The 18,974-nt window shown below is 47.1% G+C and overlaps 1 protein-coding gene across 1 annotated transcript in view; it reads left to right on the top strand.

Moving 5' to 3' along the window:
* The window catches only part of arid1b (AT rich interactive domain 1B (SWI1-like)), an 82,445-nt gene that overhangs the window by 47,043 nt on the left and 16,428 nt on the right, over nt 1-18,974 (top strand). The window contains exons 8-13 of the mRNA XM_056294062.1: nt 3,727-4,042; nt 4,827-4,954; nt 5,572-5,681; nt 12,935-13,075; nt 17,374-17,583; nt 17,901-18,120. Of these exons, the coding sequence (XP_056150037.1) occupies nt 3,727-4,042; nt 4,827-4,954; nt 5,572-5,681; nt 12,935-13,075; nt 17,374-17,583; nt 17,901-18,120 (1,125 nt within the window). The remainder of the gene's footprint in view (nt 1-3,726; nt 4,043-4,826; nt 4,955-5,571; nt 5,682-12,934; nt 13,076-17,373; nt 17,584-17,900; nt 18,121-18,974) is intronic.

The raw sequence follows: 18,974 nt of genomic DNA, 5'->3' as shown, positions 1-18,974 counted from the left end.
TCCTTCCACATTCCGCTCCTTGACAACATACCCTACCCATCACCTCCTCATCACCTCTGTTCTCTTCACCAACATGCCCATTGAAGTCCCCTTCAATCACCACTCTCTCTTCCTTGGGTACCCTCTCCACTACTTCATCCAACTCACTTCAGCATTCTTCTTTCTCCACATCTAAATTTTTCCATCTCACGCCCAACTGGTGGGGCATATGCGCTGATAACATTCATCATCACACCTTCGATTTCCCGCTTCATACTCATCGTGTCTGATGCTCTCTTCACCTCCAGCACACTCTTGACATACTCTTCCTTCAGAATTACCCCTACCCCATTTCTCTTCCCATCCACACCATGGTAGAAGAGTTGGAACCCACCTGCGATGCTCCTGGCCTTACTCCCCTTCGGCCTGGTCTCTTGCACACACAGTATACCTACCTTTCTTCTCTCCATCATATCAGCCAGCTCTCTCCCTTTACCAGTCATAGTGCCAACATTCAAAGTTCTGACTCTCACCTCCACACTCCTACCCTTCCTCCTCTCCCGCTGCCTCTGGACATGCCTTCCCCCTCTCCTTCTTCTTCGCCCAACAGTAGCACAGTTTCCTACGGCACCCTGCTGGCCAACGGTACCAGTGCTGGTCATTGGTAACCCGGGCCTCAGCTGATCTGGTATGGAAATCTGATTTATGAGCCACATGTTTGATTTGGCAAAGGTTTTAAGCTGGATGTCCTTCCTGACACAACCCTCCCCATTTATCCGGGCTTCGGACCGGCACTAAGAATCCATTGACTTGTGTATACTCAGTAGCTGGCTTGGAATCCTCCAGTAACACACGAAGTACATGGGCAAGTATGTGAACAATTCTGTTGACGACACAGCCGGTTGTCGATGCAAACGCGTGGTTAAATATCAGCTATATCTCCAGCCTTATTTTGACTGGCTCAAGGACAGAGTCGCACTGCCAACCTCATTCATCAGTCTTCTGTTATTTCAGCTGACTGTGTGTGTGTGTGTGTGTGTGTGTGTGTGTGTGTGTGTGTGTGTGCGTGCGTGCGTGCGTGCGTGCGCACACATCTGGAGCATTGGCACATGGTCCCACTAGTACTTATGTTATGGTAATCCATCTTATGTTAGTTAGCATGCCTGTATGATGAATGCCGTGTGTGTGTGTGTGTGTGTGTGTGTGTGTGTGTGTGTAACTTTAAGCAGCCTGGAGCTGGGACAAGGCTCTGTTTAAGGGAAGCCTTGTGGTTAGAGAGACTGTATTGTATCAGAAAGGTCACAGGTTTGATTCCTGGTCACAGTTTATAACAGTGTGCTGGGGATCATGGCTAGTATCTGCACTTGGACAGCGTTTATAAATCATGTTTTTAGCTAGCCAGCTGTAGCCAGCTGAACAGGCGAGTCCAGTAAAACTATGAGGCCTGATTATTTTCACTTGTTTGTTAATTCCTCTTCTGTCATAACAGTTTGAAATTACATCCTACGTACTAACTACTACATATGTGTTCCATCTTCCAGCATGCTATTAGTATGTAAGTAAAAGTATAGTAGCGCTTCCGGGTAGCGTAGCAGTCTATTCTATTGCCTACCAACACAGGGATCGCTGGTTCGAATCCCCGTGTTACTTCCGGCTTGGTCTGGCGTCCCTACAGACACAATTGGCCGTGTCTGCGGGTGGGAAGCCGGGTGTGGGTATGTGTCCTGATCACTGCACTAGCGCCTCCTCTGGTTGGTTGGGGCGCCTGTTCAGGGGGGAGGGGGAACTGGGGGGAATAGTGTGATCCTCCCACGTGCTACGTCCCCCTGGCGAAACTCCTCAATGTCAGGTGAAAAGAAGCAGCTGGCGACTCCACATTTATGGGAGGAGACATGTGGTAGTCTGCAGCCCTCCTCGGATTGGCAGAGGGGGTGGGGCAGCAACTGGGACAGCTTGCAAGAGTGGGGTAAATTGGCCAAGTACAACTGGGGAGAAAAGGGGGGAAATCTCTGTAGAACCTGATAATGTAATAAATTCCCAATAATATAATAACCCCGTTATAATAAAAATCTGCTCTTGAGTCCATTGAAAATGCAATAAAACCTGATAATGTAATAACTTCCTGATAATGTAATAAAGTGCATTTCCCAATAATGTAATAAACTTTTTACCAATAATGTAATAATGTGTTACATTAACGGGACGTTATTACATTATCAGGTTAGCCTTCATTTCCCTGGTCCTGATAATGTAATAATTCCCCAATATTGTAATAATTTAACAGCAGACCACCCATAAATGGATTCAAGTGGTGATACTGTTTAAGCAACGCGAGCTCGAGAGGTCTAGCGCCACCGACAGGTCAAAGCTGGACGTGCATGAATGCTCTACTCTTCCTCAAAGCTACCTCCAAGCTACTTCCACACGTTTTTTCTCAGTTGGATCATTTTATTACATTATCAGGAAGTTATTACATTATCAGGTTTTACTGCATTTTCAATGGCCTCAAGTGAAATTTTTTATTACATTATCAGGGTTATTACATTATCGGGGTTATTACATTATCGGGTTCTACAATCCCCCCCCCCCAAAAAAAAGTATAGTGGCGGTTGGGATATACTACATACTTCATCATAGAGCTTCCTTTCAGCTGTTTGCGTGTTAATGATGACGTGCTATATATGAACTTCTACTTGTGTGGTGACCCACATCTTTTTTAAAAATGTGAGAAACAACTTTATCTACTCATTGCGTAGCCTAGTGAGAAGTGGTACTTACATTTAAACTGTTCCTCCGTTCTCCCGGTTTGGTTTTGTATCATCCTCTGCTATTGTTGGGTGCTATCGATAAGGATCACAGTGTATTGTGGAATATTCACGCCAGCATAATCTCCAGTGTTTCCGTACTTGGGTATTTTTCAGGATGTAGTGTGATGGCCGGGTACTTTTCGCGTACTACTTGATGCATACCATGGTTTCAGACAAACTAATTACACTCACATACTAGTTTGGTGTATCAAATAGTAAGCTAAGGTGGCACAGTGGCGCAGTGGTTAGCGCGGTCGCCTCACAGTGAGAAGGTCCTGGGTTCGAGCCCCGGGGTAGTCCAACCTTGGGGGTCGTCCCGGGTCGTCCTCTGTGTGGAGTTTGCATGTTCTCCCCGTGTCTGCGTGGGTTTCCTCTGGGGGCTCCGGTTTCCCCCCACAGTCCAAAGACATGTAGGTCAGGTGAATCGGCCGTACTAAATTGTCCCTGTGTGTGTGTGTGTGTGAGAGAGTCAGTGTCCTGTGATGGCCTGGTGGTCTGTCCAGGGTGTCTCCCCGCCTGCCGCCCAATGACTGCTGGGATAGGCTGCAGCATCCCCGCGACCCTGAGAGCAGGATCAGCGGGTTCGGTTAATGGATGGCTGGATGGAAATAGTATGCTAGTATGCGATTTCAGAAGTAGCCAGGGAGAATTTTACAATTCACAGGAAATGATGAACCTGGAGAGGAAGTCATTATTCATAAATCATTGTTGTCATTACATGTAACCATGACAACAGGGGAGAATGATTCACTTCCATAAACAAACTAGTTATTAGACTTGAATAAGTTTCCTAAGTGACTGTTGGCTAGCTGCCTTTTGTAGCTAACCTAATTTAGCAGTTAGCTAGCAGACAGGTACATTGTTAGCATTGTAGCTGGTGCTCATTTTCCCACTGTTTATTTTTGTAAACCCTACCTGACATCCAGTTTCTCTCCTCCAGGGAACTACCCCAGGCCCTCTCACTATGGCGGAGCCGCCAGTGCCAACTACAGTGGCCCGGGGCCCGGCCCTGGCCTCGCCAACAGCCTGGGGATGAATGCCAGCAGTCCCATGCATGGCCAGGGGCCCTCCACGCCTGCTGGCCGGGGCCTGGGTCCTGGGACAGGGGGTCGTCCTTTTCCTGGCGGCGCTAATGCCATGGCCCCCACCTCTCCGGGCATGCCACAGTCTGCTGGTCAGGGCATGGGGCCTCCGGCGCCCAACACCAGCCGCAAACCCCCCGAGGCAAGCCCCAGCAGCTCCTCCACCCAGGTCAGGTGAGTCAGGGTGAGGCCCTGAGGGGCCTGGACAGTCCCAGGGTTAACACACTGGGCTGGAAGCATGAAGAGTCTAGAAAATTATTATGTCAACAATTCCCAGGTGATTAAACGTCTGTAAAACCTCACTGTCCAGTCCTGATGATCACCGTCACTTCGCTTTCATCTGATTTGTTTCGAACGATGTTTTGTCTAGCAAAATCTTAATTTCATAAGATAAACTTTATTTATAGTGCGCTTTCCATAACCAGTTACAAAGAGAAATAAAAATATAAGAATAGATTTATACATATTGAAATGTGTTTCTGTGATAAATACTGAAAACGTTGAACTGAATTGTTATCCAAAACCTCCCAGGATCCCGGGCGGTTATCCAAAGGATAACATGGTGTGTGTGTCCTAGGGTGTGTTATTTTTTAAGGATCATTCAGAGTTTGACTCCAGTGCCTCCAGACCTCCTTACAGGTGCTCCCCCGACCAGTGCAGGTCTTCTCCTCTGTCCCAGCAGGCAGACGGTGGTGGTGTGTCTGTCCCAGTAGGCAGACGGCGGTGGTGTGTCTGTCTCAGCAGGCAGACGGCGGCGGTGTGTCTGTCTCAGCAGGCAGACGGCGGCGGTGTGTCTGTCTCAGCAGGCAGACGGCGGTGGTGTGTCTGTCTCAGCAGGCAGACGGCGCTGGTGTGTCTGTCCCAGCAGGCAGACGGCGGTGGTGTGTCAGACTGCAAACTGTGGCCGGAGCGTATTGAATTCTCTCTCATTAAATCAACCTTCTTCTGTTGTTTCCAGACAGGGCAGCTACCCAGGTATGGGGCCAATAGGAGCACTGGGTCCCTCAGGCCCCTATAGCCAACAGCCGGGGAACAACTCTGGGCGGATGACCCCGCAGAGCCTCCCCTACAACACCGCGCCACCAGGTAACATTCCTCCTGACAGGGAGGCCACACCCTCATACTAAATAATCAACAGCGCAGGGCTCTGGTGGTGTTGGTGTTGTTCAGTTACTGAAAGAAAAGCCCCCTGCTAAAGCTGGCTGACAGCATAGCTGGCAGTGCTGTTACAAGAATAGAGGTAAGGGCGTCCAGGTAGCATAGCGGTCTATTCCATTGCCTACCAACCAGGGGGTCGGCAGTTCGAATCCCCGTGTTAACCTTCGGCTTGGTCGGGCGTCTCTACAGACACAATTGGCCGTGTCTGTGGGTGGGAAGCTGGATGTGGGTAAGAGTGGGGTAATTGGCCAAGTACAATTGGGGAGAAAATGGAGAAACCCCCCCCCCCCAAAAAAAAGAAGGATAGAGGTAACTGAAGTTCTTGTTTGATAAATCATTTTTATTTTTGAGACATTATATTAAAGTCAACAAGTATCTACTGTTTCAACAAAAATAGGCAGTCCATCATCCTTAGTGAAGGGGACGGGACCGACAGTTCTTAGTCCACTTCAGGACTCAACCATTTAAGTGTCTGGTCAAATCCTCAGTTTATCTCCTGTCAACTCCTTCAGCTTTAAGACTCCGCCCCCTTTTATTCTGTCCAGGTCTCGTGATGATGTCATCAGAGGGTATTGGCGGTCCTCCTGATGCCAAGCAGAGGGCGGAGCTCAGCAAGGAGGGTGCCCCTACCACCACCGAACCAGCCAAGTCCAAGGTACACTTCATGGCTTCATTAACCAATCAAAATGGCCCTTCCCGCCGTCAGTCACCCCAGCTTCCTCCCCGCCGGTTTGCCCGTTGAGCATGCTTTAACAGAGCACGAGTGCCGAGAAGAGCGCAGGAATGAAGCATCTTAACGAGAGAGTCTCAGCGTGTCATATGTAAGGCCGTGTGAGGCCTCAAAATAAACCCCCCCCCCATCTCGGTTCCAACCATGAGAAGCTTCAGAAAGATCCCACGCCACCACTGGTGTTCTTTCCAGCACACACAAACTCCCGTCTACACTGTTGATCTGTTTGTTTCCGTACAGGTGTTCATTACTCCTGTCAGGGCTTCTGCTGCTTTCTGACTGGTTTGAGAGTGACGCAGGTCTCCCAAAATAACACGTTCGCTCCATTAAGAGTTTGGTGTCGCTCACAGCTTCTGTTTGTTTCCCGTCTCGTCCTCTCCTCCTCATCCTCTCCTCCTCCTACCATGTGTGCGAGTTGTTTTTTTTTCTTCTTTTTTTTTTTCTTACTGGGATTCCTTCCACGTTCCCTTCATCCTCAGTTCTGCAGAAGAAGTTTTGAAAAAAAGCGTTCCGACTTTCCTCCTCATTGCGTTGCTTTGACTCGCGCCTCCTCGCTACCTGGTAACGAGGAGGCGGCCTTGATCTGCATTGAGGGATGTCTTGTGTTTTGTCCCAGCGTGATAAGAGCTGCCGTGTGTGGCTGCTGTGTCGCAGCAGGACTTCTGATGCTCCCAAGAACGCAGAAACTGGGCTGTTGATTCCTGCAGCTTCCTTAAGCTTCCCGCTGGTGTGTTGGTGCTTGTCATAGCTGTGCTGGTCTCCACATCGCTCCTTCTGTCACAAAGCATCTGGCTGTTTTTGTTGTTGTTGTTTTAATGTCAGCTGGCTGGCTTCAAAACACCATCTGAACCTCAGTCTAAATATCAGCAAGGCAGAAACTTAAAGCTACAATCCTGAATACTGTGGGTGTAGCAGGGTTGTCAAATCAGTCTCATAGAATCAGTCATTACATTACCATTAATTTTGGTGTTCAATACTTGATAATTACACGAGAAAAATTGATGGCATAATCAAATCAGTCTCATGAGTCAGTCTCATAAAATATACTAAAATATCAATGTGGAACTCCGATTGATAATTAAATTAATAACTACAACCAAATTGACCATAGCAATAGCCATCAAAAGTTGGAGGTATTTGGAGTTGTCAGTAGTAGAGGTTAGCAGCATTCACTCTTGTGCAACTTTAAATAGACCAGCAAGTATAATCAGAAGCATTTATTTACAAAATTATTTATCTATAAACTCATCAAAATTAAAAACACATGAAATTTAATCTAACTAGGTGTATCTAACTGATGAACTATAAAGGGGAGAGAGTGTGTGTGTGTGTGTGTATAAAAGAGAGGAGTGTGTGAGACTCCAGCCCAGTTGGTGGCGGTAATGCGCCTTTAAGCTGGTTTGCCAACCGCCAACACTGAAAGAAGAAGAAAAGTCACGTGCACGCCAGGAAGAATTTGTGTTTCTTTGTGTCTTGCTGCATGCTCAATAATCCATGTGTGGACATCTCCGACACTTCAATCAGTTCATTTGGACACAAATGAAACCAGTCGTTGGTTGTAGGCATTCTGCAGCTGCTGTTTATAAGGGTGGGGGTGCCTGCAGTCAGCTGAGACTGACGAAGTCACTTAGATGAGTGATGAAATGGTTCCCCCATGGGCGGCACGCTGCCGCAGTGGTTAGTGCGGTCGTCTCACAGCAAGAAGGTCCCGGGTTCGAGCCCTGGAGCAGCCAACCTTGGGGGTTGTCCTCTGTGTGGAGTTTGCATGTAAAGTAACACACATCACAAGAATTATACCCAGTGTTACAATATTCAGTTGTGAGCGGAGTGTTGTTTGAGCTCTCTAAACAACTCTTAAGCAGAAACCCAGCAACACAAATATTCCTGCTCCCACTTCACCCACTGTCACCCAGAATTCCTCCCACACAACGCAGCCAGGTGTAACCACCGCCGGTCGGGAGAGAATCCAGACTTACAGCTACAGTCCTTCATAGCGTTATTTGGTGACTTGTGTCCTGTGGAGATGTTGGCAAAGCGAGACTTGTTTGGGTCCTACCAGACACGAACCATCAAATCAACGTCTGGTGAAGTCACAGACAAGCGTGCACGGAGACATTCTGCTGACGCCTTCATGGTTTGGATTTTTGTGGATTAGCTGTTGTCTGGAATACACAAGCGATATTTCTTTACATGGAAATCTTCAGTACTGAAACTAACTGTTCGGTTCACAGTGGTCGATCCCCATTAGTTCCCAACTCACGGGCCACTTTACAGAAATTACTTCCCAGATGATTGTGTTTGTTAAAAAGCGAAGAGTAAGCGGGTTGGAAGGGAGAGGATGACATGCAGCACAGCTCATGAGCTCAGTTCACACCCCTGACCTCGAGGTTAGCCTTGGTTTCAGCCTGTAACCCTTCTAGTTCATATCTTCTAGTTCAAATGTTCTAGCTAACCCTTCTGTCGTCTTCTGGGTAAAAATGACCCACAACAGTGTGTAACAGCAGAGAAAAGACTCTAAATGACCCACAACAGTGTGTAACAGCGGAGAAAAGACTCTAAATGACCCACAACAGTGTGTAACAGCAGAGAAAAGACTCTAAATGACCAACAACAGTGTGTAACAGCAGTGAAAAGACTCTAAATGACCCGCAACAGTGTGTAACAGCGGAGAAAAGACTCTAAATGACCCGCAACAGTGTGTAACAGCGGAGAAAAGACTCTAAATGACCCACAACAGTGTGTAACAGCGGAGAAAAGACTCTAAATGACCCGCAACAGTGTGTAACAGCGGAGAAAAGACTCTAAATGACCCGCAACAGTGTGTAACAGCGGAGAAAAAGACTCTAAATGACCCGCAACAGTGTGTAACAGCGGAGAAAAGACTCTAAATGACCCGCAACAGTGTGTAACAGCGGAGAAAAGACTCTAAATGACCCGCAACAGTGTGTAACAGCGGAGAAAAGACTCTAAATGACCCACAACAGTGTGTAACAGCAGGGAAAAGACTCTAAATGACCCGCAACAGTGTGTAACAGCGGAGAAAAGACTCTAAATGACCCGCAACAGTGTGTAACAGCGGAGAAAAGACTCTAAATGACCCGCAACAGTGTGTAACAGCGGAGAAAAGACTCTAAATGACCCGCAACAGTGTGTAACAGCGGAGAAAAGACTCTAAATGACCCGCAACAGTGTGTAACAGCGGAGAAAAGACTCTAAATGACCCGCAACAGTGTGTAACAGCGGAGAAAAGACTCTAAATGACCCGCAACAGTGTGTAACAGCCGAGAAAAGACTCTAAATGACCCACAACAGTGTGTAACAGCGGAGAAAAGACTAAATGACCCACAACAGTGTGTAACAGCAGAGAAAAGACTCTAAATGACCAACAACAGTGTGTAACAGCAGAGAAAAGACTCTAAATGACCCACAACAGTGTGTAACAGCAGTGAAAAGACTCTAAATGACCCACAACAGTGTGTAACAGCAGAGAAAAGACTCTAAATGACCCACAACAGTGTGTAACAGCAGAGAAAAGACTCTAAATGACCAACAACAGTGTGTAACAGCAGAGAAAAGACTCTAAATGACCCACAACAGTGTGTAACAGCAGCGAAAAGACTCTAAAGGACCCACAACAGTGTGTAACAGCAGAGAAAAGACTCTAAATGACAAACAACAGTGTGTAACAGCAGAGAAAAGACTAAATGACCCACAACAGTGTGTAACAGCAGCGAAAAGACTCTAAATGACCCACAACAGTGTGTAACAGCAGAGAAAAAGACTCTAAATGACCCTCAACAGTGTGTAACAGCGGAGAAAAGACTCTAAATGACCCACAACAGTGTGTAGCAGCAGAGAAAAGACTCTAAATGACCCGCAACAGTGTGTAACAGCAGAGAAAAGACTCTAAATGACCCACAAAAGTGTGTAACAGCAGAGAAAAGACTCTAAATGACCCGCAACAGTGTAACAGCAGAGAAAAGACTCTAAATGACCCACAACAGTGTGTAACAGCAGAGAAAAGACTCTAAATGACCCACAACAGTGTGTAACAGCAGAGAAAAGACTCTAAATGACCCACAACAGTGTGTAACAGCAGTGAAAAGACTCTAAATGACCCGCAACAGTGTGTAACAGCAGTGAAAAGACTCTAAATGACCCACAACAGTGTGTAACAGCAGTGAAAAGACTCTAAATGACCCACAACAGTGTGTAACAGCGGAGAAAAGACTCTAAATGACCCACAACAGTGTGTAACAGCAGAGAAAAGACTCTAAATGACCCGCAACAGTGTGTAACAGCAGAGAAAAGACTCTAAATGACCCACAACAGTGTGTAACAGCAGTGAAAAGACTCTAAATGACCCACAACAGTGTGTAACAGCGGAGAAAAGACTCTAAATGACCCTCAACAGTGTGTAACAGCGGAGAAAAGACTCTAAATGACCAACAACAGTGTGTAACAGCAGAGAAAAGACTCTAAATGACCCACAACAGTGTGTAACAGCAGAGAAAAGACTCTAAATGACCCACAACAGTGTGTAACAGCAGAGAAAAGACTCTAAATGACCCACAACAGTGTGTAACAGCAGAGAAAAGACTCTAAATGACCCACAACAGTGTGTAACAGCAGAGAAAAGACTAAATGACCCACAACAGTGTGTAGCAGCAGAGAAAAGACTCTAAATGACCCACAACAGTGTGTAACAGCAGAGAAAAGACTCTAAATGACCCACAACAGTGTGTAACAGCAGAGAAAAGACTCTAAATGACCCACAACAGTGTGTAACAGCAGAGCAAAGACTCTAAATGACCCACAACAGTATGTAACAGCAGAGAAAAGACTCTAAATGACCCACAACAGTGTGTAACAGCAGAGAAAAGACTCTAAATGACCCACAACAGTGTGTAGCAGCAGAGAAAAGACTCTAAATGACCAACAACAGTGTGTAACAGCAGAGAAAAGACTCTAAATGACCCACAACAGTGTGTAACAGCAGAGAAAAAGACTCTAAATGACCCGCAACAGTGTGTAACAGCGGAGAAAAGACTCTAAATGACCCACAACAGTGTGTAACAGCGGAGAAAAGACTCTAAATGACACACAACAGTGTGTAACAGCGGAGAAAAGACTCTAAATGACCCACAACAGTGTGTAACAGCGGAGAAAAGACTCTAAATGACCCACAACAGTGTGTAACAGCAGAGATTAGACTCTAAATGACCCGCAACAGTGTGTAACAGCAGAGATTAGACTCTAAATGACCCGCAACAGTGTGTAACAGCGGAGAAAAGACTCTAAATGACGCACAACAGTGTGTAACAGCAGAGAAAAGACTCTAAATGACCCACAACAGTGTGTAACAGCGGAGAAAAGACTCTAAATGACCCACAACAGTGTGTAACAGCGGAGAAGGAGAAAAGACTCTAAATGACCCACAACAGTGTGTAACAGCAGAGAAAAGACTCTAAATGACCCACAACAGTGTGTAACAGCAGAGAAAAGACTCTAAATGACCCACAACAGTGTGTAACAGCAGAGAAAAGACTCTAAATGACGCACAACAGTGTGTAACAGCGGAGAAAAGACTCTAAATGACCCACAACAGTGTGTAACAGCAGAGAAAAGACTCTAAATGACCCACAACAGTGTGTAACAGCGGAGAAGGAGAAAAGACTCTAAATGACCCACAACAGTGTGTAACAGCAGAGAAAAGACTCTAAATGACCCACAACAGTGTGTAACAGCAGAGAAAAGACTCTAAATGACCCACAACAGTGTGTAACAGCAGAGAAAAGACTCTAAATGACCCACAACAGTGTGTAACAGCAGAGAAAAGACTCTAAATGACCCACAACAGTGTGTAACAGCAGAGAAAAGACTCTAAATGACCCACAACAGTGTGTAACAGCGGAGAAAAGACTCTAAATGACCCGCAACAGTGTGTAACAGCAGAGAAAAAACTCTAAATGATTATTTCAACCTGAAATTTGGTGACTTTTCCTACAGTGACCCCAACATTAGAAAAAGTGAAACATGGTTTTTGTTCATATTTCCATGAAAGCTGTACACCACCAGGGTACTAAGATTGTCTTCGGGTCATGTCTGGGTCATGTGACCTATAAAAGCGAGTGTTGTCCACTGATTAAATGCAGTCTTTCTGCACTGTGAAGAGGGAAAACCCAGATAGTCACACAGTTTGTGATGAATGACAGGTTGTTTCTTCGTGCAACATAGATTTGGGGTTTAAAATTAAATTAAGTTCGTCCGGGTGGCACAGTGGTATATTCTGTTGCCTACCAACACGGGGATCGCTGATTCGAGTCCCCGTGTTACCTCCGGCTTGGTCGGGCGTCCCTACAGACACAATTGGCCGTGTCTGCGGATGGGAAGCTGGATGTGGGTATGTGTCCTGGTCGCTGCACTAGCGCCTCCTCTGGTTGGTCGGGGCGCCTGTTCAGCGGGGGAGGGGGAACTGGGGGGAATAGCATGATCCTCTGATGTGCTACGTCCCCCTGGTGAAACTCCTCACTGTCAGGTGAAAAGGAGCGGCTGGGGGACTCCTCATGTATCGGAGGAGGCATGTGGTAGCCCGCAGCCCTCCCCGGATCGGCAGAGGGGGTGGAGCAGCGACCGGGACGGCTCGGGAAGAGTGGGGTAATTGGCCGGATACAACTGGGGAGAAAAAGGGGGGGGAATAAAAAAAAAGTTGTTTTAATGTAGAAGTTTAATGAAGGCGGGGCATAAATGACCCTTCAGACAAGGGCAGGAAACACAAGGGTGAAGATTTAACAGCCACCAGCAGTAGATGGCAGCAGGTGATGTGTGAACGGACCTGTGGTAAAAGGTGAGTATAGTCCAGCTGGTGACCAGTCACCAGCTGTCCCCACTGCTCCGGCGGAGACCAGCTGAAGCTTTACACAACTGTCAGAGCACCTCTGTGTGTGTGTGTGTGTGTGTGTGTGTGTGTGTGTGTGTGTGTGTGTGTGTGTGTGTGTGTGTGTGTGTGTAACTCAGTAAGTACAATAAGTAAAAGAAAGTTTTCTTTCCCCAGCTCTGCTGTCTCTCACCTCATGGCTTTGGTGTGTGGGTGTTTATGTTTGATGGTGTGCGTGTGTGTATGACATTTCTGTGTGTGTGTGTGTGTGTGTGTGTGTGTGTCTTATTCTGTGTCACAGGACAGCTACGGCTCTCAGTGTCTGTCCCAGCCCCCCACCCCCTCCCCCCTGTCCCCCAGTCCAGCTAGTCTGTCCTCCTGTCACGGGGAGGACAGTGATAGCATTAGCAGCCCCGCCTGGCCCAAGACACCTGCCAGTCCTGTAAGTGGCTCTAAGCACGAAGCGGTTCCCGTTGACGCCGTTCATTGTCAGGGCTCTGCGGTGCTTGTCGTTGTGAATCACACAAATGCCACAAACAAACGTAGATTCCTTTGCTAGTTGCTAGCGATTGCTGCTGGTGTATTTATTAAGGAGGAATTTGAGTTCTAGGGACTACTCACCGCAGAGTCCTGACCATGGCTGTCCACTGAAAACCTGCAGAAGCCTCATCCTGCAGATATAGACCACTTTCTGTCCATCAGTTTTCTGCAGTCATCCTGTATCTGCAAGTAAGACCCCGTCAAACCCTGGAGAAACGCTACGATTTGAGTCGTCCCTCAAGTTTGAAGTATTTTTCTTATCATGAAAAGTGAATAATGACTGTTGGAGATGCAGGATTTCACTGGACCAGCGATCTCTGGCTTGTGTGTTGTTGTATTGGTTTATCTAGTCTGTGTGGTACAGTATTCAGTCCTGAAACTGTTACCCCGTCCTGTCCTTGTCCCTGTTCTGTGTCTCAATGTAATCATGAATATTTTTGATGTCATCAAAGAGCAAAATGTCCTTCAGGTTTAACGCTAAACCCTCTGGAGTGTAACTTCACTCATCCACGCTGGCCTTCTCAGTGCCTGATGGGTACAGCTAAGTGGCTAGCGTTACCGTTACTAGCCAAGTGACTAGCGTTACCGTTACTAACTCGTAACTTCCACCACTTCTTTCCAGTCTGAGCACAGTAGACAGACATTCATCCATCTAACAGATACTTTTATTCAAAGTGACTTAGAAAAGAGTCCTCAATTCAACACAGTGATCCCATCATAGTAGCACAAAGTGAAGTAGTAGTAGTAGTAGTAGTAGTAGTAGGGGTGGGACAACACTGGATCGAATTCCGAATCATTTGATACAGTCGTCACGATTCGAGACGCTCCCCATTTCGTGAGATCATGTGTTATTAACACTAGAACGACCGGGATTTCACTCCTACCTAAAACGACCATGGGCGGTCAAAACGACCGCCGGTTTTTAAACTCTATAGTCCGTCAAGATAAATACCCAACTGAGATATTAATGCACTGCGTATGTTAGTACGTCTGTTAGGAAACGACTGACACCAAAATGAACATTTAACAACTTTAATACTGTAGCGAAGTCGGGAGGCAGCCGGGAATCCGCTGCAGCCAGGACGCGAACCCGGGTCACCTGCACCACGGGCGAGTACGTTAACCAGTAGACTAACAGGTGCCTTCTGTTAGCTAGCAGGCTAGCGAGTCTACACATCCATGATCGTTACACTACTATTTTTTCAAACAATTTAAGTTGGCGGCTGTCCAGCTCCTGTAAATACTGCAGTGCCTCGGTGGTAGTCGCGGCGCGTCTGAGACGGCGGCTGTGCCCAGACACGTTGGAAATAATAACCTGAAAAACAAAATGGAAAACACATGTTGCTAATCTGACAAACGTAACAAGGCCGATACAACGTGACACGTAAAAAAAGAACTGAACGTTGCGAAGGAAATGACGCGACAACACACGTCATAAATAGCGACACGGCGCGCATGATGACGCACAAATTACGCACGGTCATTTTGACGGCTCATGGTCATTTTAGGTAGGTAGATGTCCTCGTAATGGGTTTTTTTTGCGCAATTGATCTAAAACTAATTTTAATACAAATATATGCAGTTTTAGTAGCATTCGAGAGCAGCAGGTCTGTATCTTTTTTCACAAAGTTATTAAACTTTGAAAATCCAAAACGGTCAAAATGACCACCTTGGTTGTTATAGTAGTTTTTTAAAGTTTTAAAGTAAAGCAGTTGTGTTACACAACCAGAAGAGACGGCACAAAATGTTGTTAGAACTTTTGCACTTGCATTACGTTTGAATACGTGCCTTGATAATGCCAACGTGCTGGGCCTGATTCTTAGAATAAAGGAAAACTCGAACTGCGGTGGTGTTTTGTCTCTTACCATTGCGTCCACTGTGTCGCGCTGAATCGAACTCACGAGCCCCAAGTCATGAGACGTATCGAACCGTGAGATGTGTGAATCGTCCCACCCCTAAGTTGTAGTACATTTGCTATGTAGTGATAATCACAGTAGTACTGCATGAAGTATTGATAGTACATTTGCCACTATCATATCACAGCCAGGAGTGTGTGTCATGTTGGTGTGTCTTCGATCATCAAGAGGAGGAGACGAGGAGAGTCAGAGTACACAGTAGATTTACACTGACACACGTCAGTAAAACAGAATCATGTCATCACTATAAATGTAAATCACATCCAGTACAGGTACTTATGACAGTACACAGCCAAACATGTCACCGTATTTACATGATCATAGGCTTACTTGACTCCCTGGTAGATGTTGCGGCTTGATTTACCAACAGTCTGGCCAAACAAAAAAAAAATCCATTGGATGTTGAGCTATGATTGGACATGGGTGGGGTTTTTTTACGCAGAGAGGCGGGGCTTAGGGGGAAACCACGCCCAGGTAATTTGTGTCGATGAGAACTAGGTTCTAGTATTCTGACCTCTGCTCATATGGCCGACCAACTGCACCTTTTGGTGTCCCCGGCTAAATTACACCAAACATGGGCTTCCCAGGACACTTGAAAACCTGGAGAAATCAGGGAATACTTCATCCATGTTTTAGGTTTTAGGTCTGTAGATGTTCAGGATTGGAGTCCAGTGAAAATCCAGTGCAGCGAAAGCCGGCTGTGGTTCTGTCACACATCATGGAGCCACATGAACAGCTGCTCCTCTTCTCCATTCAGACTGGAGCTGCATGGTGTGGCCAGCCCTCTGGCTCGGCACTGCTTTTCCCAGTAATGCCACATGGGAATGGGAACCCCTAAAGCCTCCTACAGACTGTGCGATTTTAGCGGTCCTGTAAGTTTATCGCAAGCCACACTGTGCGATATGGCTCTAATAAACTTGGGTACGACATCAAGTTTGATGTATGTAGACTGTACGATGACAACACCTACTGAATCGCAGGCTACGACACAAGTCCATAAAAACGTCATCAGCGTGTGTGCTGCATCAGCGCGAGTAATCGGTCTACGCTGCTGGTAGAGCAACATGACGCCAAGCAGGAATCGAGTCCTTTCAATAGTCGCCGCAGCTCGTTTTGGTGAATCCACCGCATTTGGGTCACAGATGCTAACAGTCTGTTTGTTTGTGTTTAGCGCCAGCAAAGATTGTGCGTTGCGTTGATCAGTTCGTCACTCCGTGCTGCATTTCTATTGGTTGGTTAGTAGACGTAGGTCGTAGCAGCAGTCACATTGTGAGATGGTCATCCTAAATTTCTGACACTGTCAGACTTTTGTCCCAGATTGTCTTCGGTCGCAAGACCGTAATAACGGCCGTGTCTGAACCTGTGTCACAGTGCGACGTAGGACCACCGTTTTGGAGCCACGACCAAAGATATCGTCACATTTAATCATCTTTCGTCTGGGACGGCCCACATCACACAGTCTGTAGGGGCCATAGCGCAGGCGGCGTCAGTGCCTTGCTCCACTCATCAACCTCCGCAGAACCAGGCTTGGCTATAAAAAAGCTGTCAGAAGGGTGATGATGCTTTAGACAACTCTAAGCAGATCCCCTGTTTAGGAGAGCTTGAGATCATGGGCCGAAACCAGAGAGAAGCATCATGAAACCATTTAGTCCCACTGGACTGAGTGCTGTGAGGTGTTTATTACTCTCCATGTGTGGAGAGAGATGAGCATCAGGTAACACTGATGTGTTGTTGTCATGTTGTGATGTGTTTTGTGTGCTGTGTTTCTTTGTGGTGTGACTAGGTGATTATAGCTGTTGTAGTGCTGCACAATACGGACAAAAACAACCATGTGTGTTTTGATGTCCTTGTCCGGATGTTATTTTAGTGCTCTGAATTTCATCACACGGAATGATTTTCCATGGATGTAAATGGGCATGTTGAAGGGAGTGACATTTAAACCTTCAGGTCCAGTGATCTCTCATAGAACAAGCTGTTGGGAACATGTGCCCCTTGTTGAAAAACACCTCCTTTACCCAGACGCTGTGAGGCTGGTTAGCTGGCCTGTGCTAGCACGGAGGTTAACAGATAACCAGCGGTCATTCAGAAGTCTCCTCTGGTTGGTTAATCAGTGGAAGTGGAAGTTTCTCTGGTGCACCAGACACTGGATGGACAGGTCACTCTCCTCCATGTTAGTCAAAGATCTGTCAGGGTTTTTTGGATGTATTGTGCAGCGCTGCTGTTGTACAGATAAAGCAGCAGTGTGTGGACACTCTGATTGCTTTCTTTGTTCCCGTTTCTCCAGAAGCCCAGTGTGGCCACCATGACCAATGAAAATATCACACGGCTGTACGAGATGGGCTCGGAGCCGGAAAGGAGGCTGTGGGTGGACCGATACCTGGCCTTCATGGAGGAGAGGGGCACACCTGTGCCCAACCTGCCCGCCGTTGGCAAGAAGCCTCTGGACCTATGTCGACTCTACCTGTGTGTCAGAGAGATAGGAGGCCTGGCCATGGTGAGTATGTCTGGAAACGAGCTCAAATGTATGACATGATGGGTGTGGCGCCTGTTACTCACGGCCTGGCGGGTGTGTAGATTCCAGTGTCCAAAATCCAAAAGGAATTCGTACACCAGGTGTGCAAGTTCCTTTTAGATTGACTAGGTCTGGAAACCAGCCACTGGGAGCTGACCAGCACAACCAGTCCTCTACTGTAGGTTACTGAGAACTGACCAGTACAACTACAATCTTCTGCTGAAGGTCATTGGGAGCTGCCCAGTATAAACACAGTCTTCCACTGGAAGTCGTCCATGACTGTGTGGCTTGTCTCTCAGGTGAATAAGAACAAGAAGTGGAGGGAGCTGTCCAGTCATCTGAACGTGGGGACATCCAGCAGCTCGGCCAGCTCCCTTAAGAAACAGTACATCCAGTATCTGTTTGCTTATGAATGTAAGGTGGAGAGAGGAGAGGAGCCTCCGCCTGAGGGCCCGGGGCCCACAGGAGACACCAGGAAACCAACACCTCACCAGGCCAAGATTCAGCCACCTTCTCCTGGTGAGCACCACACCTCCACTCTGTCAACCAACTTGTCTTTCCATCTAGCTGACCTGTCTTTCTGTCTGTCTAGCTGAGCTGTTTCTAACTAGCTATCCTGTCTGTCTTTCAAGCTGACTTGTCTGTCAGTATAAGAAACCACTATGACTGTATATCCAGCCAACGTATCCATCTAGCAAACCTGTTGTCTGTTTCCGTCTGTCTTTCTGTTGGTTTACAAAGCTAATCTATGCAGTTGCGCTGTCAGACAGGCTGGTGGTTGGAATCCCCAGATACACATGCACGCACACACGCACACCAGGAATCAGGAACGCTTTATTTGTTATCTCATTTCATGCACTTGCGAACATGAAATGAAGCGAAATGCCGTTTCCCCCAGCGCACAGCAGTGCAACACAAAGACACAAACACATCCAAAAGCTACAAGAGCACACATATCCAAACTAACACATATATCCAAACTAACACACATATCCAAACTAACACGTATATCCAAACTAAACAAAAATCCCTGTCCAAGAGAACGAATGCCAGCCAGGATGACTGTTGGAACCGCCGGTCTGCATGGGCTAGCAGTTAGCTTAGCCCGCCCCGCTTCCGCGTCCTGTCAGACCGCCCTCGGCGTTTCCTCCTTGGGCGCAGCTCCAGGCTGGGGCCGTGGTCCCCGGGCCCACCGGACGAAGCAGACTAAACTCTCCCAGCCGATCCAGCGCCAGCTCCCCCAGCCAGTCACCCTCGACACGCCTCCTCGCACTCCTCATGATGACATTAAAAACACCACAGTCAACACCAGGTGAGGCCGCCGCCAAACCGCCCTCTGTGTTATCGGAACTGCCGGTCTGCATGGGCTAGCA

Source organism: Lampris incognitus, chromosome 15, assembly GCF_029633865.1.
Source record: "Lampris incognitus isolate fLamInc1 chromosome 15, fLamInc1.hap2, whole genome shotgun sequence".
In the NCBI taxonomy this organism is placed as follows: domain Eukaryota; kingdom Metazoa; phylum Chordata; class Actinopteri; order Lampriformes; family Lampridae; genus Lampris; species Lampris incognitus.
The sequence above is the reverse complement of the archived record's forward strand: the minus strand, read 5'-3'. Positions and strand labels throughout refer to the sequence as shown.